General features: G+C 38.3%; 1 protein-coding gene and 2 long non-coding RNA genes across 8 annotated transcripts in view; 1 reads left to right on the top strand and 2 right to left on the bottom strand.

The window, feature by feature from the left end:
• Positions 1 to 1281, bottom strand: part of LOC138760738 (uncharacterized) — an 83001-nt gene extending 81720 nt beyond the window's left edge. For both annotated transcript variants that reach the window (XR_011355841.1, XR_011355842.1), the window contains exon 1: positions 851 to 1281. This is a non-coding gene — a long non-coding RNA (uncharacterized lncRNA). The remainder of the gene's footprint in view (positions 1 to 850) is intronic.
• LOC138760737 (ewing's tumor-associated antigen 1 homolog) lies at positions 1002 to 23171 on the top strand. 4 transcript variants are annotated; one of them, XM_069931761.1, is made up of 7 exons: positions 1002 to 1287; positions 8199 to 8336; positions 8879 to 8955; positions 10242 to 10342; positions 15824 to 15877; positions 17257 to 19319; positions 21814 to 23171. In XM_069931761.1, exons 1-7 carry the CDS (start codon positions 1116 to 1118, stop codon positions 21939 to 21941), a joined length of 2733 nt encoding a protein of 910 aa, XP_069787862.1. In that variant the 5' UTR covers positions 1002 to 1115; the 3' UTR covers positions 21942 to 23171. The 4 variants fall into 4 exon arrangements, with proteins under 4 accessions (XP_069787862.1, XP_069787860.1, XP_069787861.1 ...); XM_069931759.1 differs by having other exon boundaries at positions 1003 to 1287; positions 17257 to 19547; XM_069931760.1 differs by lacking the exon at positions 15824 to 15877 and having other exon boundaries at positions 1005 to 1287; positions 17257 to 19547.
• The window catches only part of LOC138760739 (uncharacterized), a 44460-nt gene continuing 32837 nt past the window's right edge, over positions 12845 to 24467 (bottom strand). For both annotated transcript variants that reach the window (XR_011355844.1, XR_011355843.1), the window contains exon 3: positions 12845 to 13251. This is a non-coding gene — a long non-coding RNA (uncharacterized lncRNA). The remainder of the gene's footprint in view (positions 13252 to 24467) is intronic.

Consider the following 24467-nt stretch of genomic DNA (forward strand, 5'->3'; position numbering starts at 1 on the left):
CCGGCTCAAGTCTATATACAGGTTAGTGATTGACAGCAGGCCAGGTGGAGTCAGCCTCCCAGGTGGTCTTCCTACAGGTATAGAGGTGCCCCCCCACCCCCCCGTAGTAGGCTGGTGGGCACGCGGCCTAGTTCTGTGGCTCTATCAAGGTTCTTGAACGCACCTGGTCTGGGCCCAGAGATTTATGCTCTTTGATAGATCTTGACAAGCTTTTATAGAAGAACAATGAAGAGTTTCCTGTCTGGCTACATCGATGTTTGAAATGATAGCTGCAAAGGATCAAATCGGAAGTCTACACAGAGTCGAGAGGATCTCTTTCCTCTATTATCGACATTTACCGAGACAGTTGTCTAAATAGGCCTCGAGGGATTATAGAAGTCCATTTCCATCCAGCACACAGTATCTTTAACCCACTACCATCAAGAAGGAGATACAGGAGCATCAAAATCAGGATTGACAGGCTGGGGAAAAGCTTCTTCCTACAGATTGAAAGATTGATGACCAGCGTTCTGTTAAGGTAAATATATTTAAATTATGTGATCATTATGCATTGAGTATTGTGTGTTTTCGTGTGTGCACCATGGCCTGCGAGATGCTGTTTCGTCGGGTTATACATGCACAATCAAATGATAATAAACTTGAACTTGAAAATAATAACGTTTTGTAATGATTCAGTTGGGTCACATCTCAAAAACCTACTTCTCCTCTCTATCCAAGGATCTGCCATCCCAGGGACCAGTCTGGTAAATCTTCACTGCATTTTCCCATTAGAAAACGTAAGGAAAGAAAAAGTTGTTCATGATGCCTCAGCTTGGAAGATTGTAAAAGAAAGATCCCGAATTACATTCACCTCAGTAAGAACTTCGCGATGGGAGAAGCCGCATTGATGTTACGCTCCCTCGTCGCCGCCTCGGTCCGTTTCAGACAGCAGCCCCGCAATGTGATTGACAGCGCCATAGCAACAGCGCAACCCGTCAGCGCCGGGTGCCGAGAGAGGCGGGGTCGCTCGCAGCCAATCGGAGAAGTGGAGGCCTCGACGCTTTCTTCCCCCCGCCCCCCCTGCTCGTGCAACAAAGATGTCGGTGTGGAGCCGGTTCCAAGCGAGCGGGTGAGGGATGAAGGAGGAGATGGGCGGGGGCGGCACCAGGAGGAGGGCAGAGCCGCTCCCGAACTCGCCTGTCACACCCGAGGATGCGGGCAGACGGAGCGCCCGGCGCACTCCCCGGTCCGGGGTCAACAGGCTGAGGCGAGGCTGCAGGCTGGCAGATAGGCCCGGGACGGCAGAAGGTGAAGACACGCTGTCCCTTGGAACCTTCCTTCCTCTCCCCCGGACTAACTTCACCTCTCTTTGAACTAACCGGTGGAGGAAGGTGTGTCAAATCCTCCATGGACTGTTCCCCGGCTCCTGACTCACAGCGAAACACCCTCACACCCCGCCCCCCATCCCCATCCCCACCCCCCATCCCCATCCCCATCCCCACCCCCCATCCCCATCCCCACCCCCCATCCCCACCCCCCCATCCCCATCCCCACCCCCCCATCCCCATCCCCACCCCCCCATCCCCATCCCCACCCCCCCATCCCCATCCCCACCCCCAGCCCCCATCCCCACCCCAGCCCCCATCCCCACCCCCCCATTCCAAAAATCCTGGATTTTAAATTTCTCGCCCTGGTTTTCCAGTCCCCCTCCATTATCTGGCCCCTCAGCATCTCTGCAACCTCCTCTGGCCCCCAATTCTAAAATTACTTTAATTCTGAACTTAATGTGTGAAATGGCGATCACATGAGCAGCTAATCCCTCCAGGCCCTCTGCCCTGAAACTATCTTCTGTTCTGCAAAGCCGATCGTTAATCTAGTTGATCAAATGATGGAGGTAGAATGGACACAATGAATCTTGGGTTGGCAAATTGTGAAATAGAATAAAAATAGGTTTGGATGAAGTTGAGAAGCAGCAGAAGGTTTGAAGTTATTGGCTGGAATTGTTTATGTTTTTGAATAGTAGCTGTTATCAGATGACCTGTAAATAAGGATATTTGTGATGTGTGTCATTGGTCTCATTTGGTCCAAAATGAACACCCTTCTGTGTTGATTTCGTTTCCAAACATCTGGAAAATATCCTTCCTTGCCAAGGAAGTTTACATGTTTATCTGAATGCTTAATTGCTGCCAGTGTACCACATTCAACCTCTCAGGCAATGCATTCCAGATACTTGCCATTGTTTGGGTGAAGAAAGCCCTTTGTATTTGGAGGGGAATCTCTCTCTTCTCATAAATTGATGTCCTCTGGTATGAGCAATAGAGGAGACTGCAGGAAACCATCTGTATCCCCTGTATTTCTATACACCTTGATCATGCCCCCTCTGAACTTCTTCTGCCCAGAATGTAAACATATTGCTTCTTTAATCTTCATAACTGAATGTCTCTATTCAGATAATCTCCTCTGGTGTTATCAGATTCTTCATATAGGATGGCAACACAAACTTCATGCTGTACTCAACCTGAGGTCTGTCCAAGATTTTACAAAGTTGCAACATTACCACTCTAATATGATGCTCTGATTAATGAAAGTCACTATCCCAAGTGCCTTTGTAACAATATTATTTACTTGTGGCTACCTCAGAGTACAAACCTCAGATGCTACCAATGTATGTCCAAGCCTCATTAGTCCTCCCAAAATGCATTACTTCACATGTGTCAGGATTAAACTCCATCTGCCATCTTCAGCCTTACCAGCCCATTGATATCTCTCTATAGCCTCAGACAATCTTCCAACTCCCCCAATCTTTGTCATCTGAGAACATACTGATCATGCTTCTACATCCAAGTCATTATATTACAAATGACAAAAGTCCCAGCACATATATTAAAGGGACACAACTAGTTATGGCCCTCCACCATTGCCCTCTGCCCCAATTTCATATTCACTTTTCTATTTCGCTTTGGATGTCACGTGGGGCCTTGTCAGAGATCTTTTTCGTCTATGTAATTCATTTCCACCAACCTGCTCCCATCAATACACTTTTTTACTTATTTAAAGAGTTCAATCAATTTGATCAGACAGGGTCTTCCCTTGACAGCATGTTGGTTGTCTCTGATTATAGTACCTGCCTTTCCAAGTGATTATTAATCCTCTACTTCAGAATTTTTTTTCCATTATTTCCCAAATGCTGATATTAAGACCATGCTTTTCCTTGCTTGTCTTTCTTGAAATGCGGAACTACATTTGCTCTCCAGTCATTAGCGTTCAGCAGTCTTTAAAAAAATCTCAACCAGAGCCTCAACGGTCTTTTGCTTTGGGTCTTGAAAAAGCTGGGATAAATCCCACCTGTTCCTGGGGATTTGTGCACCTTTCAGCCGGCTAAGGCATTGAGTGCTTTCTCTTTATAGATTTAATATTATGAACTAGTAAAGTCATTGTGAGGTCTTTATGTATAGACTGGTCAAATCAAATTAGTACTAATTTAGAGGATAATTTCCAAGAAAGTGAATTTGATAGACTTCTAGATCAGTATGTTGAACAATCAATCAGTAAAAGGGCAATTTTAGAAAGAGTTAAATAGTTATCTTGCTGCAAAGGGACCCCTGGATAGAATGGCCATGAAATAAGATTTTTTTTTCATTAATTTGAAAGATGTATAAATTCAACCTGAAAGCAAAACTTTCAGTAAAAACCAGTGGTTCTCAACCTTTTCCTTTCGACTCACATACCACTTTCAGTAATCCCTATGCCATTGGTGCTCTGTGATTATTAAGGGATTGCTTAAGGTGGTAGGTGAGAGGGAAGGGAAAGTTGAGAATCACTGCTCCAGACCCAATTGTTACTGAAATATTTTACTTGAGAAAAATTGTCACTGGCCCATTTCCTTTGGAGTTCTGAAACCGTGCACCTAACGAGTCAATTAGGTAGGATTAAAACTTTTTATTTCCACCTACATACCACCTTAAGCAATCCCTTACTAATCACAGGAAACCTATGGCGTAGGGAACTCTTAAAGTTCCCTGGTGTAAAGAAAGAAAACTTGAAGATGTAATGAGATAGATTGGAATCACATAAAGGACATGGCAGTGGACAAGTAAATAATAGTACATGATTTTGAGGAAAAATACATTTCTTAAGTCACAGTAACACAATAGGGAAAGTGATCCAAGCATGGATTATTGGAAAAAATTAATGGTATAAAATTGAAAGAAAATCGTTCTGTTTGCCAGAGAAACCAGCAAATCTGAAGTTTGGGGAGGTTTTGGAATTCAACATAGGATGAATAACAAGTTAATAAAACAAAAACAACGAGATTAACCTAAATTAAAAATAAAAATGGTATGTACAAAGGAAAAGGCATTCAAGGGTAAATCTGGATTTAGGCTGATAGAGGTGGGAGAATTTGCAAAAGGGAAATAAGGACGTGGCATAGAGCTCGACAAATAAATTTGTCGTCTTCCCAGAAGAAGGCACAAAAAACTCAAAATCCTGGAAAGTCCAGTGTAAACGAGAGATTATAAAAAAAAATATATAATGGTAAAGAAATATGAATGGAAAAGGTACAGAATGTGATAAATCCTGAGGACCATCATGAGAATTTTGAAACAGGTGGCTATGAAGATGGTGGATGCTTTGGTTGACATTTGCTGGAAGCTGGAAAGGACCTGAAGTCTTAAATTAAGGTGCAGCTATGATTTCCCCACTGGTCTGACAATAGCAGATCTGTAAGATTTAGGCTAATCCTCTATTCTCTAGGATTTAGAATCATGAGAGACTGCTTCATTCGAACATAAAATATTCTTAAAGGGATTAACAAGCTAGATAAAACATGAATGTTTCTTCGAACTGAGGAATCTAGGATGAGTTGTTACATTCTCAAAATAATGGGTTATCCATTTAAAACTGAAATAGAAATATCTTTGCTTGTGGGGGATGGCTTTTTGGAATTCTCTTACCTAGAGGATATTGATATTGATTGTATTCAAAACTGAGATTAGGAGACTTCTTGATGTTTGAGGAATCAAGACCTTTGAGATCGGGCTGGAAGTTGGTGTTGAGATAGAAAATCAGCTGTGTCGTTTCTGTAATTGTGGAGCAGATGCAATAATCAAATCAAACCACTCTTATATCTGGTTCAATATCAAATTTTATTTGATAAATTTTCCTGACATTTAATGTAATTTGTTTTCATAGTGTTCTGGAAAGAAAAGTGTATTACAAAACACAGGGTAAGAGACAGTAATTGGAAACCTTTAATAGAATTAAACAAGATGAAGAAGAGGCAAGATAGACACTGAAAGTTAAGGACCTTCTCCCAATTGAAGGAAGAAGTATGACCCATGTCCATGCTTTAAAGCTAGCTATGATCTTTTTGATGTGCAGCTACAGTAATAGCAAGTGTGGCTGCCAATTTATGAAAAGTCTTTGCAATTAGCTCAGATCACATAGTGTTTTGCATTGGCATTAACTGAGAAATAAATATGTGTTAATTGATTCTTACTAGTTCTCCTTCACACAAAAATGCAGCTGTATGATTTTTTTTAATAAATGAGAGCTCTATTGAGGCATCCTATAGGCAACTTCTGGCAATACAGCAATCCCTGCATACTGTGAAGTGGCAGTATAGATTTTGATGCTCCAGCTTTTGGATTCAGAGGTAAAAGTGGGACCCACTGAGTAAAGGTTGACAAATAAAATCCCTGAGTAAATTCATTATATTTAGTTTCTTTTTTTTTGCATTGGGCCTCCAAATAGTGAATCTCAATTCTTAACATTATTTTCAGCAAAAATCTAGATCCTTTCCTTGCGAGTTTGGAAGCCTTTGCAGGGAAATGCATAGGAATTCACAATGCCTTGTATTTCTTCATTTGTATTGTGACCGATGTTTGGAAAACTTGATTATAGATTTCAAAACATTCAACATCAATGTGATTTTTGTTTTGCAAAGGTAAATGTAAGGTTAATTACAAACATTGTTAGGTTAATGTCTTGTCTGCACATAGTTTGTGATATCCTTTAATTTTCAAATTTATTTTCAAGGAACATCAAATTTGATTTGGATAATGATGCATTCTTCTTGTGGAAAAGGCTGGTATACACTCAACAGATCTACAAAACCATGATCATTCTGGAAGTGTACAGCATTCCTAAAAGTCTCATGAAAATTTACCAAAAGTTAACCTGAAATATTAATATTTAGATCACTGTTGGAAATCTTCCTGATGAATGTTATCTTTGATATATATTGAAATTAGATGTTGTATTTGCTTTTGACAAGCACATCTTTGAATTTTCTTTAAATTTAATTTTAATTTTCTTTAAATTTTGTTTGAGTGAGAAGTATGACATCATCATGCAAAAATGCTGGTTTTGCTCCATTAGTAAGGAGGAAGGTTTGAGTGTTTAACCAGAGAGGGGTGGGATTACTGCAATAAGCTGTAAAAATTGGAATTGAGGGCTGTCATAACTTTTTACAAGAGCTGGACCCTGGTGTCGTCTCTTTCCCACAAACCTCTGACTTCCCTTCTCAGTTTTTTAAGTTTTGAGAGTTTGTATCATGCATTTCTGAGCATTTGCTCTCACCAAAACAAAATATAAATAACTGGTTATTCTAGTAGGTATTTATTCCTTCAGTAGGTGTCTGTTCCCTCTTGCCAATTGCATTTTTAAGTTGGATATGTTTGAAATATATTTCTCAACAAACTAGTGCCTTTTTAAGATAAAAGGTCCCATTGAATTTGAACTATTCTGTGTGGAATCCTAATACTTTTATTGACACTGTTTTGTTAAAAATGATTCCAACAAAATACCTGTGTTTAATTGATCCATCCTAAAATATTCCATGTACTGTAATATGTATTCTTTATAATATGATTGTGCTTTTTCTGTCCAGACTGAAAGAGATTAAGCAGTTCAATTTTCTTTGCAACCTATTAGAACAATAGTGTTGCATTATAGGATAGTTAGATGTTATAATTATATGTTTGCCAAGGTCCCATAATGAGGGTAACTTTCAACATTGTCAATAGAAAACTGGCTGCATTAAATGGACATCTGGAATGTATTGCCATCAGGTGTGGTGGAAGCAGATAAGATAGTGACATACAAGAGGCATTTAGACAGGCACCTGAACAGCAAGGAATGGAAAGACATCAATCATGTGCAGGCAGATGGGACTCGTTTAATTTGATATCCTGGTCAGCAAAGACATCATGAACCAAAGGTCCTGTTCCTGTTTTATTCTGTCCTATGTTCTAAAGGCAAGAAAATCAATCAGATAAATTTGGATGAGTACTCTAGTGTTCCCACTTTTCTTCATCTGTAATTGTTAAAAGTTTTTCATGGAGTAGATTGGGATTGAATTGCTGATAGCCTAGTATCAAATCAGGTTACAATATAACTGAAATCATTTTCATACTTGAAAAAATGAATTCTCTGCTTATGCAAATTAAGCAACATAAGGGAAGAAATGTCAGTTTAATGTTAAAAGTAATTTAAAGCAGAGGTAACTCTGTGTGAATACAGACATCCTTTTGAAGATACTGGTATATATTTTTAGCAGTTCAGAAAACGATGACTCTTTAGTTGTGAGCTGTCTTTCTGAGCAAAAGTGAAAATCAGTCAGTACACCCATCTGCTTCTGTCATGTGCTGTGTTCGTGCTTTAGTTCAAAGATGTTTGAATGGCACTTGGGATCTCCAGCTCCTTTTTCCTTCTCGTTTATTAATTTTTTTTTCCCCATATATTTTTGTGGCTGTGAGGAATTAATGCAATGCATGAGGGAGAAATAATGAGAGACCCTATGAATTTTAGGGAGCTTTCAAGGGAGTAATTTTTTAATTTAGTGGTTGAAATAATTTCCTTTTAATTGTGCTATGTTCTTAACAGCAAAGTATTCAAATATAATTGCTGATTTTGTGAAAAAAGTAGTTTCATTCTAAAGATTGATCAAAATAAATAAAAATGTATCTTGTTTTTCCAAAGTGGGATTTATCACTTGATGCAGTAGCATTTTTATTTTTTTTTAGGAATTAACAATGTGGACTAAATATTAAGAACAGTACTTGTTACATTTTCTACTTTGTGAAACTGGTTGAAAATAATTATTTTCAAGGCATTCATTTTTGTATCTTGCATTTGTGCAACTTTATTTTAGGTGGATATGCATACATGAATCCTAAAAGTACTTATTTGTATTTTTACCATTTTTTATTTTCCAGAAATACCACTGTACAAAACACCTAAGAGAATATTAAGAAAACAACAGTTCAATACAAATCATGAATCTCCTGTCCATGATTCAGAGTTGCAACAAGATATATATTGGGATCAACACTCTCCAACCACCTTTAAATTGGGTAAAATAGAAAGTTATCAATTGTATGATTTTGGTTTGAGAAATCCTGCATATATTTATCTGATTTTTTTTTGTTTGTTTCTTTTTATCAACATCATTCTCCACTTTTATCTTTTTTCACATTGTCTGGCCTCATACTCGTTTTGGGGTCCAGTTTTACCATCTGTATACTGTGAACCATTCAATAGAAACCAGTCTGCTCAGTTTGCTCATCATATCTAATACATCTTGCTAATATCAAAAAATCTGTAATGTAAATGGCCAATATTTTTATTTTATTTTAACTAGTAATATTAAACTGGCCAGTTTTTATGGCATATACTTTAAAATCAGTGTTTTTGTCAATGACTTCTATTGAGGAAAGATAAAATACGTTCATGTGGTATTCCATTTCAGATTGGAAATGTACAATGCCTTGTTTTACTTTGAATTGACTGGCAGGAGTGAGATATGGATATAGTCAGTTTTAGCTTTATTGAAACTTAGTATTACTTTATAGAATTCTGAAAAAGCTCCTTTAGCCTCTTTCCTTTTCTCCTTTAGGCTGTGGAAAGAAGTTATCTGGAACTTGTCAGCAACAGGTGGAAATATCTGATGTTGTCAAACGTATTGCTCCTCAGGTATCAAAAGTATTTAGTTAGCCTGTGTTATCAGAGCTGAAAACTTTTAGCTGTTATCAAAGTGTGTTGCAATAAATATGAAATTAACATGTCAAAGTTACAATTTTGGAAGTTCCCAAAGTTTACAATCACAGAAATAAGCCATTCAGCCCATCTGATTTATGGCAGTATTGGTGCTGCTCATGAAGATCTTAGTTAAAACACAGCGCTGGTGAAACTCAGCAGGTCAAACAGTGTACTTTATATAGAAAAGATAAAGATACAAAACAAATGTTTTGGGCTTGAGCCCTTCATAAAGATATGACAAGATGTGATCATCTTCATATCCTATTTCATTTTGGACTACCACCAGGTGCTTGTGATTTCTCCTTTCATATTTATCAAGAGCTAAGTTTCATTATCTAGTTAAATAATTTTTTTTTCAGGAATTCTCATTTTCTTTGATTAGAGAAAACTAAGTTTTTTTTCACTTCTAACCAAGCTCATGCACAAAAGTTTACAATATCTTCTTTCTGAAGTTCTTTCACAATTTTAAAGATAATTGTAAAAATATTGCATGGTTCATGTGCAGTGGTTTTTAATGGGACTCAGTCTACCCAGAAAATAAGCTATGGCTAGACAGAAAGATGGTGTTGGGTTAGTAACAAGCTCATTCATTAATAACGGAGCGTGCTCTGATTTAAAATATAAAACTTAATTGCTTTATTTGTATTTATCGTTTTTTTTCATTGACAAATACCTGTAACTATTAAATAAAGTAATTTAGCATTTGATTCAAAACTAATGCAGCTTACAAAATTCTTCTGGTTTCCTTTCAAAAAACATGGTTTTGTTTTTATGGATGTATATAAGTAAAAGATGAAAGAAGTGGAAAGAATAATACCTTGCAGATTCTTGAAATTAAAATAAAAGTGCTGGAAATACATTATTTCCAGCAGCATCTATGGAGTGAGAGAAAAACTGAATTAATATTTTATCAGAACTATATTAAGATCATTGAGCACGTTTTGAAAGCCTATTATACCTCCAACGTCCAATTCTGTCCTGAAACATTAACTTTTGTTTCTAAATACACATAAGCTGCTCAAACTACTTATAGTATTTTCTCCTTTGTAAAAACTGGTTTTGAACCCAGTTGCATTTATTCTTGGACAATAGAGATTTATCCTGAGAAATTATTATTTGAATGCTTAATTTGTTTAAGCCCTTTTTAAAAGAGATTGAAATATTTACCATGTATTGATTTTTGATGATTAATAATCAAGTTTGTGTTTGGGGATAAACAGCCATCTTCTGAAATACCCCTCAACCTGTGGCTAGGAGAGGATGCAATCCAGTGTAGCCCTACTGTTTCATTTCGATGGAGGATCAAAGCAAATCAATCAAGGTATACACAATTTTATAGTATTTGAAGTAAGACTTACTGCAGAATTTATTTTTAAAATAGTCTGTTTTGCTTGTATTATCATGGACAGTCAAAGAAATATCCAATTTTTTTTGGGAAGGAGTTGTTTGAGTATTGCTTTGTAGCTTCCATTTATTGTCTGCTCATTGCTTGGTACTTTTGTAGCTCAGAGGTTACTCACCTCTTACCTCCCCATGCCTAATTGATGTGCAGGTCTTGATTCATGCAGCTTCATTTGCTGAGGAGTTGCAAGCAGAATTTTCTGCACTTTATTGAATGAATTATATTGTGTTTCAGAATTTAAGATTTTATTGAAAGATAGGTTATGATAGAAATGTTATTTTCTGATATCATTAAACCTTAACAGAAGACCAAGCAATTTAATACATTCTGAACAAAAGCAGCCATTGTTTCCTATTGTATATTATGTTCAAGCTGTAAACAGAATCTGTAACCAGGAAATGTGAAATGCACTATTAAAATAGCTTTCATGGTTCATTTGTTCTTGAAAGCTCTTGATTAAGAATCTGTGCCAAAATCTGTTGAAAATATTTGGGCTTGGCTTTCCCACATCTCAAAGCATGGAACACATAGAATTGATAACATTATAAATTAACATCAACCTTTGTAGAGTTCTTGAGTAATATATTGAAATAGCCAATTCACAAAGCTATCCAAAAATTCTTAATGGCATATAAATCACTGTGAACTTTAGAATTTCATTTCTTGCTGGGGCAGTCTGACCTTTATTTACTCAAGTTTCCAGGGGACACTGGTAAAATAATGACATCATTGGGTGACTAATCAAGTTTTTTTTTAAAAAGACCTGAGATACTTTAAATTGAAACAAAGCTCTCAACCTATTTACAAGTTAACTTTGTGACCTGGAACATTTGTGTGAAGTTATTCAGGGCGTTAGCAAACATAACTCTGCTTCAAGCAATTATTGTCTGAAATTCATGGTGATTTGTGAAGATGATTTGGTTCTGTCATTATACTTTGAATTATTTGGACATTGAAGTGAGTCATAATTTGGAAAATTTCATTTTTTTAATCCTTTACAAGATGCACTTTTTAAATTTATTTACTAATCTTCATCATCAGAAAAGGGGGAGAAATATCAGATATCATCCAAGTGCATTTGCTTGGATTATTTCTGACATCTCTTTCCCCTTTCAGATTCTCTCTGTCTCCAATCATTTTTGTCATTTTGGATGATTCCTGAAAGAAAGTCCCTAAAGCCCTTCTGAACAAGACTCAGAGAACGTCTAGAGCAGGGATGGACAAACCGCAGTTCACGATGGTTGGGCTCCCAGCAGCAGCGGGGACGTTGGCCTCCTGGCAGGAGAAAGGCATTTAATCCAGAGCAATTCTGTGTGAGAGAGGGAAGAAAAGGGTATGCCAATCATAAACCAGAGTTAAAATATATTATGCTATTCTCAAGACAATTTCCATACAAAATTTGTGTTTAATAGACATCAATTTATATTTGTGTGACATTTAATGTCAGAACATGTACTCGGGTGCTTCACAGAGCGGCAAAGACAAGGACGTCAGCATTTTTTTTTTGTCTTGCGATGCGAGTCCCGGAACAGTCCTCCATCTTAAGTTGGTGCCTATCTATGCATACATACACAGGTATACTCTGTTTTACGAATACTCACTTTACAAAAATGGGCTTTTATGAAGAAACTTGTGTTCACTTTTACGAAAGGATATGAATGGGTTTTCGCTTTTACAAAAATAGCCTTCAGTTGTAGTGAATCGGTCTTTGCTTTGCACCATGTCGGCTTAAAAAATGTTTCATAAGAAGGCTTTGATTTTGTAAAGTGGGGTATACCTGTTTGTGTGTGTACATGCACATATGTATGAATATATACATACAGGTACACAATCCTTTATCTGGAACCCTTGTGTTCCGAATTTCGGATTTTTCTGGATTTCAGAAAGCCTACCCGAATTGTGCTGCCCTATTCACTCCCACCCCTTTCCAGTCACCTGGCCACCTCCCCCAACCGCTGGTCCCTCGGCCGCATCCCCTGACCCCTTGGCTGCCTCCCCAACTGCCGGTCACCACTTGCCAGATTTTAGATGTCCTGATAAAGGATCTTGTACCTGTGTGTGTATATATTATATACGCACACATTACATGTGTGTGCAGTACACGTGCGCATACATTATGCACACATTATGCATGCACATTACGCATACCTATATATTACGCACATGCATGCCCACCCACCCTATGTGTATGTGTATATATTAGTGGCGGCACTCCCACGCAATAAGTGAACTGGCTCATGAAGCCGTGGGCAAGTCCTCAGCAGATCTGACTGTAAGAGCTCAGGTGTGTGGCAAGCCCACAGCTTGGCAGCTGATGTCATTTCCACCCCATAGGTTGTGGGACTGCTAGGAGAGGGTTCTCAAGCTGCAGCCTTTGAATCAGTAAAGCAGTTGGTTCTTCACTTTTGACTCTGTGGTTTTTCTCTCACTGTGTGACTAGCACGAGTACAGCACACACACACACACACACACACACACCGTTGTATCAATATTTAAACAACAACAACAACAAGGGAAGGTTTTTAAGCATTAAAATAATGTCTAATTCTCATCAAAAAAATGCTGGCCACAAAGCTGCCACTGATCACAGAAACCTCCCATCCACTGCTGCTGAACCATGGGGAGGCTTCACAGGCCGGTGGAACACTCACTGGTGAGTTGACGGGCTACTATCTCCCCAGTCACCGGAGCTCCCGACCGAGAGGCCCGACTCCAAATCCTCTTCTAGGCCTAGGGCAGGGGTCGAAAACCTTCACCATTAAAAGAGCCATTTGGGCCTGTTTCCCATCAAATAAAACCCATCTGGAGCCACAAAACCAGTTTGATCCCTAAAATGAAGAAAACACATATATAGTTTCATTACACTTATGCTATGTATATAAGGACTATAATTTGTTACATTTGTGAAATAAAGGAACTACAAACGGAAAACTACTGACATTTTATTTCTGTTTGTAGCAAAGCAAAACAGCAAATTATTTTGAACTCTAAAATAAAGACACTGGCACGTATAAGTTTCAAATAAAATACACAATGCGGGCCTGTTTGAGTCCATCCCTTATTTGTGGAATTTTTTTAAAAAGAAATATTCGCTTTAATTAAATAGGGTAAACAAACAAAAATGCCAGTTTGTATTTTATTCTGAAGGTTGCCGTTATCAGTTGATTTCCTCAGTTGCATAGCTACTGCAGTAAACTGCTAACCTAAATATAAAATACAACTACATCAGTTCAGGGTTCAATATAAAAATATATATTTGCAAAATGATAACTCATTAAATGATTTCTTTCACCTGGTTGATGTGACTTCTGCTCCTGAACCTCACTCCACAGATGAACAATATCAGGGATGTAAGAGGCCATTTTGAGCTTCAAGCAGGATTGCATGCAGTAATCCTTGAGGCGCAAGCAATGTTTGCTTTTTATGTAGTTCATGCTGGAGAAAACCTGGTCGCATAAGTATGTGGATCCAAAGATCGACAGGACTCCGAATGCATATTTTTTTCATGTTCATGTAAGTGTCGGGAATTGAATTCCATGCTTCGAACACAAGTTTGTCTGCTTTGGGGAGGTTTTCAATTTCACTCCATTTATGCTTCTGAACAAGAATGGCCTGACGAGCAACATCTTCAAAATCAGCTGTCAAGCTTCTGAACTTAGACACCCATAGGTCTTTGTCAGCTATATCGGTCAGTTCGATCTCAAGATCAGGTTGACTTACATCTGTAAATTCAGTCATATTCATCAGGGATAAATCGATGTTATGGGGAGTGACAGGAAAGGACAAAGATTTTTTTCCTCTATGAACTCACAGAATCTTTCCCCAAACGCAGTTTGCATTGCAATGACTGCACGCTCCAAATGCTCAAATTAATGTCCCTAATTAGTTGATGGTGATATTTGCTGCCATTTTAATGGTTCTGTCCTTGACAGGAGAGTGGCATATCTCTGATTTTCTGAACAATTTCACTCTTATTTTTGAAGTCTGAGAATAGATGTTCTGATATCTTGATAAATGATTCTTTTATATATTCCCCATCTGATTGTGTGCTTCTTTGAACTCTCTCAAAGAGGGGAAGTGAGACAGCGTACCTCTCTGTACATCTCTAGCAAACACTGTCATCTTGCACTCAAACACCAAAACCTCCTCCAGCATCTGTAGGGCTGTGCCTCCTTTCCCCTGAAGACTTTTGTTCAGCATGTTAAGGTGCACAGTCATATCCACCATGAAGTGCAGCTTTTCCAGACAATCTGGCTGTTTTAGCTCTGGAAGGTGAGCCCTTTGCTTTCCAGGAAAGTTTTTACAAGCTCCAGACATGCAGCAAACCGCTTCAGCACCTCCCCTTTGTATATCCGCCAGATTTTGTGTAGCAGGAGATCAGAGTATGTGCATTCAACTTCTTCCCACAATGAACGGAACTGTCGGTGGTTTAATCCTTTTGCCATTATTTTGTTCACTATCTGTATGATAAGATTCATCACTTCTATGCATTCCGGAGGAAACGTTTGAGCGCACAATGCCTCTTGATGCAGAATGCAGTGAGACATCAGCAGTTTTCTATCTAGTGACTTCTGAAGTAAAGTCACAAACCCCTTCTGTGCTCCTGTCATACTCGGTGCCCCATCAGTAGCCACTGACACCAAGTGGGTGGTGTTTATTTCTTTGGTCTTTAAACAATCTAACACAGCTTCACAGATGTCCTTCCCCCCCCCCCCCCCCCCCCCCGTGTTTGGCCTTTAAGTGGTATCAACTCAATGATTTCTTCCTGTGGCCCAGCAGAGTTCACATATCTGCATAATAACGCAATTTGCTGAATATCACTGACATCTTTTGATTTGTCACAGGCGATTGAGTACACTGGAGCCAAATTAATGTCCCTAATTAGTTGACTGGTGATATTTGCTGCCATTTTTATGCTCCTGTCCTTGACGGTCTTTGCAGAGAGTGGCATATCTCTGATTTTTTGAACAATTTCACTCTTATTTTTGAAGTCCGAGAATAGATGTTCTGATATCTTGATAAATGATTCTTTTATATATTCCCCATCTGTGAATCGCTTCCCATGCCTGGCTATCTCCCGAACTGCCACAAAACTAGCAGAAGTACTTGAATTTGGAAATTTCATCCACTTCAAAGTATTTTTACTCTGATCAGCTTTCCGCAGCAGTTCCGAAACTGCTCTTTTTCTTTCATCTCCAGATGGGTATTTTTCAGCAAAAGCTGTGTGTTTATTCTGGAAATGTCTTTCAACATTTGATTTTTTGTTGTTTGCTAATTTCTCATCATATATTAAGCAGACAGGTAAACCAGCTTTGTCAGCAGTGAAAGCAAATGAATCTGTCCATGAAGCAGTAAATGTTCTATTTTCATCAGAAACTTTTTTTTTGGATTTATCCATAGTTATCTTACCGGAGGTCGTAAGTTCAAAACAAGTCCCTTGCCGGGCAGCAACAGGTGACACATACATTGGTATCAACCACTACAGTGCTGTGATGCAAATTTTGATCGACAAAATATTACAAAACGTTATATTTTAATGTTGCAAGATCATCTTAATCTCCGAAATAATAATTATTACATTAATAAAACTAACTAAATAAAAAATAAATTAAATAGCCATTTACTGTATTCACATTTTTTCAAAGCCACAGGGAGCCATGGCAGAGGGATGAAAGAGCCACATGTGACTCTGGAGCCGTGGGTTGCAGACCTAGGGGAATCCAGTGTACATGTGCAGTTGTAGGCCAAGTGGAGGGTTCGGAGTCAGCATCGGGACCTCCGCTGTGCTGAGGAGGGAGGGAAGGGGAGGAAACACCACTGAGCTAGAGGTCCTGCTCCTGCCTGGGAGGCCATTCTCCTTGATCATGCTGGGACAAGGGATGCTTCTGACTGCTTGCAACTGGAAGACAGTGACACGCAGTTTGGGAGGGAGAGTTGGAGAGAAAAGTCAATAGGGAAGGTAAAGAAGAAATGAAAAGAGAGAGGGGAGGCAGTTACCTGAAATGAGGACATTCATCGTTTTAATTTCATGTCGAGTGAGTGCATTTTTTGTTCAACTTGTTGAGGTCAGTTTGGCTCCAAAAAAAATTTTGGATAAATGACAATTTCTGATTTGTTTTGGATATCCCCATTTATCTGACATTTTTTTAAAAATTTGGATAAATGATGGTTTTAGCGAATCTGGTTTCAGATAATCGGAATTGTGTACGTACACGCCCTCTCTCCCCCTCTCTCTTTAGTTTTTACCTATCCTGATTGCATTATTTATTAACACCTATGTTCAGGTCTTATGCCCTTAATTTTATTTATGTACACAAGATTCCCGTGAATAAAGTATATTGAAACAAGTAAAGTTTTAGAATTTGGCAGTCAGTGCCATTTTTCTAAGCTTAAAATAAATGGCAATTAATTGCTCTGTGTCAATTTATTAATTTCTTGAAGGTGCACTTAACATTGGCAAAAAGGCTATAGATATTTTTTTATTAAAGAGATTGTAATAAACTAAATGAATTTTTGAAAATACCATTCTTGTGAATGATTCCAGTTCAATTTATTATTATCTAATTTCTTCAAGATAATTTGATCCTGTACTTGTATTCATTTTGGTATTCCATCAATGTTAACAAAAAAAAAAACAATTCAATATGTTAACACACTGTTTTTGCCAATCTAGCCATTATATTATTTTTTTTCCTTAATGTTAAGTAATATATTGATTATTGTTAATTGAGGAATGTTGTATTGGTGAGTTAAATTGCCTTTTTAAAAGAAAACCCACAGTTTTTAATCAAAATATTCTTTTAAAAATTAGAATTATTTTTTATTCATTTCAGATTTCAAAGGAGTACAGAGGAAGAACTAATGAAGTTAGCAAGAGAATTTGATCGAAATGTGGTAGAACAAGATGTCGGTTATGGGACAGAAATCAGTGAAGTTAACATGATTCTGGATAATGAAGGTTCAGAACAAACACTGTGCACTAAGCAGGCCAACTGTGACATTTCATCTTTGGAAAGGGTACCTGAAACTGGAATTGGTGAGCCAGTTGAAATTAATAGAAGTGGGAACATTCCCATGTCAAAACTAAACAAGCAGAGTAGCAGTCAGAAATCGTTGGATCTAGAAGCTGAAGCTGCTGTTAATGTTTTGTTTGATGGGCCCACCCAACATGCCAGTCATCCCCTGAGCCAGGGATTCGCAGTTGATGACAGTTCAAGTCCAAAATTAGATGACTGTCATTCTGCCAGTGCAGCCTTAACAACTGCAAAAGGAAACACTGATCATGACACAAATACTCATATAACAAGTATAGGAGAACAATCAGTTTCCTTTTCAACTGCTTTTAAACAACAGAACATTCCTCAAGACTCCTCACTGGTTGAACTGGATCCAAACAAAAGTCCTTTCTTTGGCAATACAGCAAACTCCAAGCATGGCAAAGAGATGGTTAATAAAGTTTTCACTTCAGATTTTCAATTAAACCAACAAGAGGCAACTGATGTCCCAACCTATGACAAAAGGGCAGGAGATTGTACATCGAAATCAGTTCCTGGGCATGATGGATTTGATGACTGGATGAGTGATGACTGGATGGAAGATGACTCTTTTATATTTCAAATTAAACAAATTCCAGAACTGTGTGACACACCCACTGATTGCACACGTTTTACAAACCAGTTGTTGGATACTGCTAGCCAAAAAGTTACCAAGGAGTTAAATGATGCAAGCCAGCTTAAGGATAATTTTGACATCGTACCATCTGCATCCGTTTTGCGAAGTCATATCAGCAGACCCAATGACAAAGAGTTAGTAGCTAAGATTGTACAATTTGGAAAGAGGTCCGAAAGAGCAAAGCAAAGAATCACTTTTACATTGCAAAGCAATGCAAGCAGTAAGGTGCTAAAAGAACAATCTGGCAGAAACTGTCAGCCAAATAAAGACTTTAAAAGTGTGATTAATACCGTAATTAGAAAAGAACAAAAGAATTCTGATGTTTCAACACCTCAACGTCTGCTTAATGTCCCAATAAAAGAACCAACTTCCTTGACTTGTTCAAAAACTTCTGAGCAGGATAGTCAGAATAATGGCACAGTCCTGGGGAATACAGAAGACTCCCTTGTTTCACAGAAGCCTGCTTCTAGTGACAGTTCAGATTTTGCAAAATTGAACTCAGTTCATCTGTTGGGATCTAAAAAGCCCTCCGGTCCTGGCACACAGAGGGAGCCTGCTCGAGAGATGCTGAATACTTTCCCTCAGTTTGTGGTTGATGATTGGAATGATGCAGAGTTCCACAGTGAAATTCAAAACATATTTTCTGAATCTGACATTTTATGGGAAACTGGTGATGATGATTTGAACAGGATGTGCGATGATGTAGAAAAACTGATCGAAAACCAGAAATGTGAAGTGACTGGACCAAATGGACCTACAGTTTTGACAGTAGAAAAAGGCAACCACAGTTTAACAAGTCACGAGCATAAAAATAGCTTTACCCATCAGCTCAATGGGCAGCAAAAGCATTTAAATCAAAATCAACTATTTGTTATGCCAGAAAGGAATATTTGCTCCAGGGGACAGTTAGTAGCAAAACAAAATGCCTTGCCAACATTGAGGCCTGTGCTGAGGCCAACAGATTTGATCTGCACAGTCTGTACTGTAGCTACACCTTCACAGAGCAATCAGATGAATTCTCTAATCAGTTTCCAGGGTAAAGCTTTACCAGATAAGACCAAAGTGTGTCCTGTGAATTTAAACAGAATAACATCTGTGTCTGGTTTGAGAAACTCCATTGATGCTTCAAATATTCATCAGCCTCCAGTTTCTTCAAACTTTGGCTGTGGGCAGAAAATATACAGATCATCTGTAACCACAAGTCATCCATCCACTAAATCAAAAGGTATTGCTGGCATTACCAGAACTTCAGGGTTCACCTTCACTAAAATTACTAGTCCTTCTAAGATTGGTGTTCAAGGGAACACCAGTGGACATGCAACTCAGTGGGGGAAGACTTTTGGCCATAGAGATAATGTAACAATCCCCATGGAAAAATCTATTCAGTCAGGCAAAATTACTTCATACTCATGGTATCCAACACCATCTCTAAAGAGACATTTAGAGATCAAAGGTGATGTAATTTTTAATTTTCAACATTTAACATGGACTTTTAGTCGATTGCAATTATTACCCTTTTATGATATATTTGTTCTAATGTCATTTTTCTGAAAATACTATTCTCAAGTGTGGTTTCCACACGGATAATTTTCTGAGTTTCCAAAGCAAACAGCAAACCTTCCCAATGGGTTCTGATCAGGGAATGAGCCAATAACTGAATTCATAATGTGAGCTCCAAGCTGATGAGAATTGCAGCAAGTAAACAAAATAATCCTCAGTCACTTTATGTGTTATCTTGATCTTGGCGGAGTGCATTTAAAATTTTCCTCACACATTAGTTCCCAATATAATAATCTGGCCAGATGTTATGTTGCTATTATGACTCCAGCAGTGGGGGGGGTTTTACCTCTTCCACACCTGCACCATTCTCTCCTTCCCACCCCAGCCCTGCCATTGGACATAAAACATGCTTGATTCTAAAAGAGAGGATGAACATCATTTGTTTGGAAAATAGTTAATACAGAATTCTGTAAAAGATCTAGAGGATTCCGTGTTAGAGAATGTTGGGCTGTAAGAGATTTAAGGAAACAACTTGAGTAGAGGCCACAGAGGAACTTTATAGTAAAAATGTCACTTTAATGCAATAGAGGATATGTGGCCACTATCATTTATGGGAACATCGGAAGAAAAATTGGCAATACACCAGTGCTTCTCAACTTTTTTCTTTCCACTCACATACCACTTTAAGTATTCCCTATGCCATAGGTGTTCTGTGATTAGTAAGGGTTTGCTTAAGGTGGTATGTGGGTGGAAAGAAAAGGTTTGAAAACCACTGTTTAAATCGTACCTAATGTACTTGAGATGGCAGAGGTCGACAGCATCGAGTCCACGCTGCTGAAGATCCAGCTGCGCTGGATGGGTCACGTCTCCAGAACGGAGGACCATCGCCTTCCCAAGATCGTGTTATATGGCGAGCTCTCCACTGGCCACCGTGACAGAGGTGCACCAAAGAAAAGGTACAAGGACTGCCTAAAGAAATCTCTTGGTGCCTGCCACATTGACCACCGCCAGTGGGCTGATAACGCCTCAAACCGTGCATCTTGGCGCCTCACAGTTTGGCGGGCAGCAACCTCCTTTGAAGAAGACCGCAGAGCCCACCTCACTGACAAAAGGCAAAGGAGGAAAAACCCAACACCCAACCCCAACCAACCAATTTTCCCCTGCAACCGCTGCAATCGTGTCTGCCTGTCCCGCATCGGACTTGTCAGCCACAAACGAGCCTGCAGCTGACGTGGACTTTTTACCCCCTCCATAAATCTTCGTCCGCGAAGCCTAGCCAAAGAAAGAGAATTGACTTGTTATGTACACAGTTTCATAACTCCAAAGGAAATGGGCCAATGACATTTTTCTCAAACAAAATATTTCAGTAACATTTGAGTCTGGAGCAGTGATCTTCAACCTTCCCTTCCCACTCACATACCATCTTAAGCAATCCCTTACCAATCACAGAGAGCACTTATGGCATAGGGATTACTTAAAGTAATATGTGAGTGGAAAGAAAAAGGTTGAGAACCACTGCAATACACCATCCATGATTCTTACCTCAATTCTGCAAGATTGGGTGATTTCTTATCTAATTATTTATTCCCATCATGCCTCTTAATGGTCTTGATTAAAACAGATCAAATTTAAAGTATAAATAATTGGTCTTGGCTAAAGGCGATTAGGGGCACAGGATAAAGTGACACAACGCTGTACAGGATAGAGACATACAGCACCCAACTTGCCCTTTAGCCCACTGTCTATGCTGATATCAACTATCCACCTGCAATAAGCCTATATTTTTATTCTCCCTAATTCTCAGGAACTCTTCCCTAGCTTCTACCACTTAGCTGCACACAAGAGCTAAAAGAAAACATGCTAACCTGCACCAGCAAGCTCCACACAAAAAGCATTCACTTCTCTGGCATTATGAGGCAGCAACTCTACTTGGTTGCATTACTGTGCCAACCAGTGGTTTTGGTGTTTGTGAAGATGGCATACTGGATTTAGGCAGGTGAAACTAACTGCAGTGATTTTACATAATGGCTATTTACGTGGAGCAACTTAATCTATGTTGAAATTGTTTTCTTGTAATCATTCCTAGTTATCCACATCAACTGACCATTTTTCAAAATTCAGATTAGCTCAAATTGAAACTACTAAGTGTTTCGTGAATTGCAAATCTAAGCTGTTAGTTGTCTCAAATAATATTGCTTTATATATTTTCATTTGCGTAGTTGGTGAAATCGTGAAGAAGCCAGTGGCAAAATGTTCTCTGCAAGAGATTGAACAAAAGAAGCAAGCAGCATTAGCTCGGAGGAAGATGAAAATGCAAGCCAGCTGCACTCATCCATCAACTGTGTAATTTCACGGGACCAAAAGATAACTATTTATTACAAGAAAGCAATGAAAAATTAGCACTTAGATAAAGGAGTGTTTTTTTTTTCTTTCCTGCGGCAAAACTAGATAACCAGGCTCTGCCTTCTTGATCCTTCTCTCATGTAGCCTGATAAATAAATGGAGGCGCATTGCCGAACAAGAGAATTCAAGGTTATCATTGCAATTCTTTTATTAAAGAGGACTGAAATATTGTGCCACTGATGTTTTTTTTTCCTAATATCATGGTAAAATGCATCTGCTTTTCCAAATGCTGGAGCTTTTGGACATGATTCCAGGAACTGGGTTGAGGAGTTACTCATGAGGAGGAAGAGGGAATAAAAACCTGGATTTTTTTTTTTTCTTTAGATCAAGCACATGGATGTTAATTAAAGGTTCTCTTCTGCTGCCTCTCTGAGGAAAGCTCATTTAGCAAAGACTAGAATTTCTAACAGGGCTATCCTGATTCACTTGGCTCAGCATTGAAAATACTACTTGTAAAATTTCCAGAAAATGTTTACTTGTTATGCTTGAAAAATGAATCAAAATTTGAACCAACTTCCTTTAGTTACCAACATACTCTATTGGCCTTCTCTGCACAATTATGACCTGCACTATGTATTATTTATATTGTTCATCTTAGTTAAATGTATGTATTTTGCTTTGACATTGAGGTACTTCCAAAAGGTTTCATTCTTGCTGTGAAAGGTATTCCATCTTAAAGAGAGTGTTGATATATGTATGTTTCAGCACTTTCACTTTCTTACTACAAGTTATCAGTTTTTTATAGTTGGTGTGAGAAGTTTTGTGTTAAAATTACTTTGGTTAGAGTTTCCATGTACAACATTGGAACTTTGTATCTAACGCATTCACCTGCTGCCCCAGAAAGGCACCCAGTATCATGAAAATCATGATAAAAGTTTGTCACTCCATGCCATGGAGTTTTATCTTAATTTGTCATCATGGTGGTGTGGCTGAAGACATAAGCAACTTTACATTTTTCTTTTATTTATAGTTGAGCTCAATGAAAGATCAGTTCGAATATCCAGCCCTGAACAAATGTTTCAGTTGGATCCAGGTCATCTTAAAGCTGATGTGAGATTTTTTATGTGATAGGTGACTTCAATAATGTACTGCAGCTTTACTGCATAAATGTTTTATCACAAACATCTCGTATCTTTTATAATCTACCTCAAAATATAGGCAGTTAATTAAAATATTCTTGACTCTGGTGAATGCTTTATTTAATTTAATAATGTTGTAATACTTTGCCAGTTATTAAGTATATGCCTTTTTAGTTAAATTTGATGCTTTTGTTAGGTTGAATGCACTATATTGCTCATGTTTGCAGTTTAAATCTTTAAGAGCAGTCAGAGAGTAATTGTAATGGTCCATCTCTACAGCATTATTCTTTGCAGTAGTTTTCTGCTGACCTCCAGTACCTAGGCAAGTGTACATATGTAAGTGTTTATGTATACCTGGTGTTTTTTAACCAAGAGTCTAGACATCTAATAAAGAAAATTTTGAAGGAGTCATTTAGTATTATAAAATGGCAAACTAATGTACCTTGAATTTTGCTCAGATGTAGTTCCATTTACTATTCCTAAGGGAATAACCCAGTTAAATTTCTGTATGTGGTTGAGTGCTTCATAAAATTGTAGCCATCTACTATATTGCAAAACGGAAGATTTTCTATTAAGCTGTGGTAGATGTTCATTTACTGCTGCTATCTGAGTCCATATTTTTAATTTAAGATATTTAAGGTACTATCCTTAATATGTGAATCCTGCAACTTACTAATAAGTAGGGTAGATCTTGTGTTCCATGTAGGATCTTAATATTAATTTTACTGCCTCACATCTCTTAGGAATCATTTGTATTATTGCCCAGCTAATGTGTGCTAGAAAGCTTGGGTGGTAGCAATTTATTATGTAGGCTTTGGGACCATCATTGTCTCTGTCAACTATAATGCCTCTGCTAATCCCATTTACCTACAGTATGCCCACATCACTCCTTATCCTTCCTGTTCAAGTACCTGTCTAGATGCATTTTAAACATTGTAATTGTATCTGTTTGTACCAAGTCCTTTCACAGCTCGTGCCAAATTATCATCACCCATTGTGTGGAAAAAAATAAATTGTCACTTCTAAATTTCTCACCTTAAATCTGTGCCTTCTAATTCAAGGCTCCCCTGTCCTGGTAAAAAGATGACCTTTAGCCTCTGATGTTGGGATGAGAATAAACCAAGCCATATAACCACTTACAGCACAGAACAGGCCAGTTCGGCCCTACTAGTCCATTCCCATCCTCCTAGACCCACTGAGCAGCACCCGGTCCATACCCCTCCAGTCCTCTCCTCTGCATGTAACGATCCAGTCTTTCCTTAAATGTAACCAATGATACCACCTCTGCCGGAAGCTCATTCCACATCCCTACCACCCTTTGCGTAAAGAAATTTCCCCTCATGTTCCCCTTATAATTTTCCCCCTTCAATCTTAAACCATGCCCTCTAGTT

This window comes from Narcine bancroftii, chromosome 4 (assembly GCF_036971445.1).
Source record: "Narcine bancroftii isolate sNarBan1 chromosome 4, sNarBan1.hap1, whole genome shotgun sequence".
NCBI lineage: Eukaryota > Metazoa > Chordata > Chondrichthyes > Torpediniformes > Narcinidae > Narcine > Narcine bancroftii.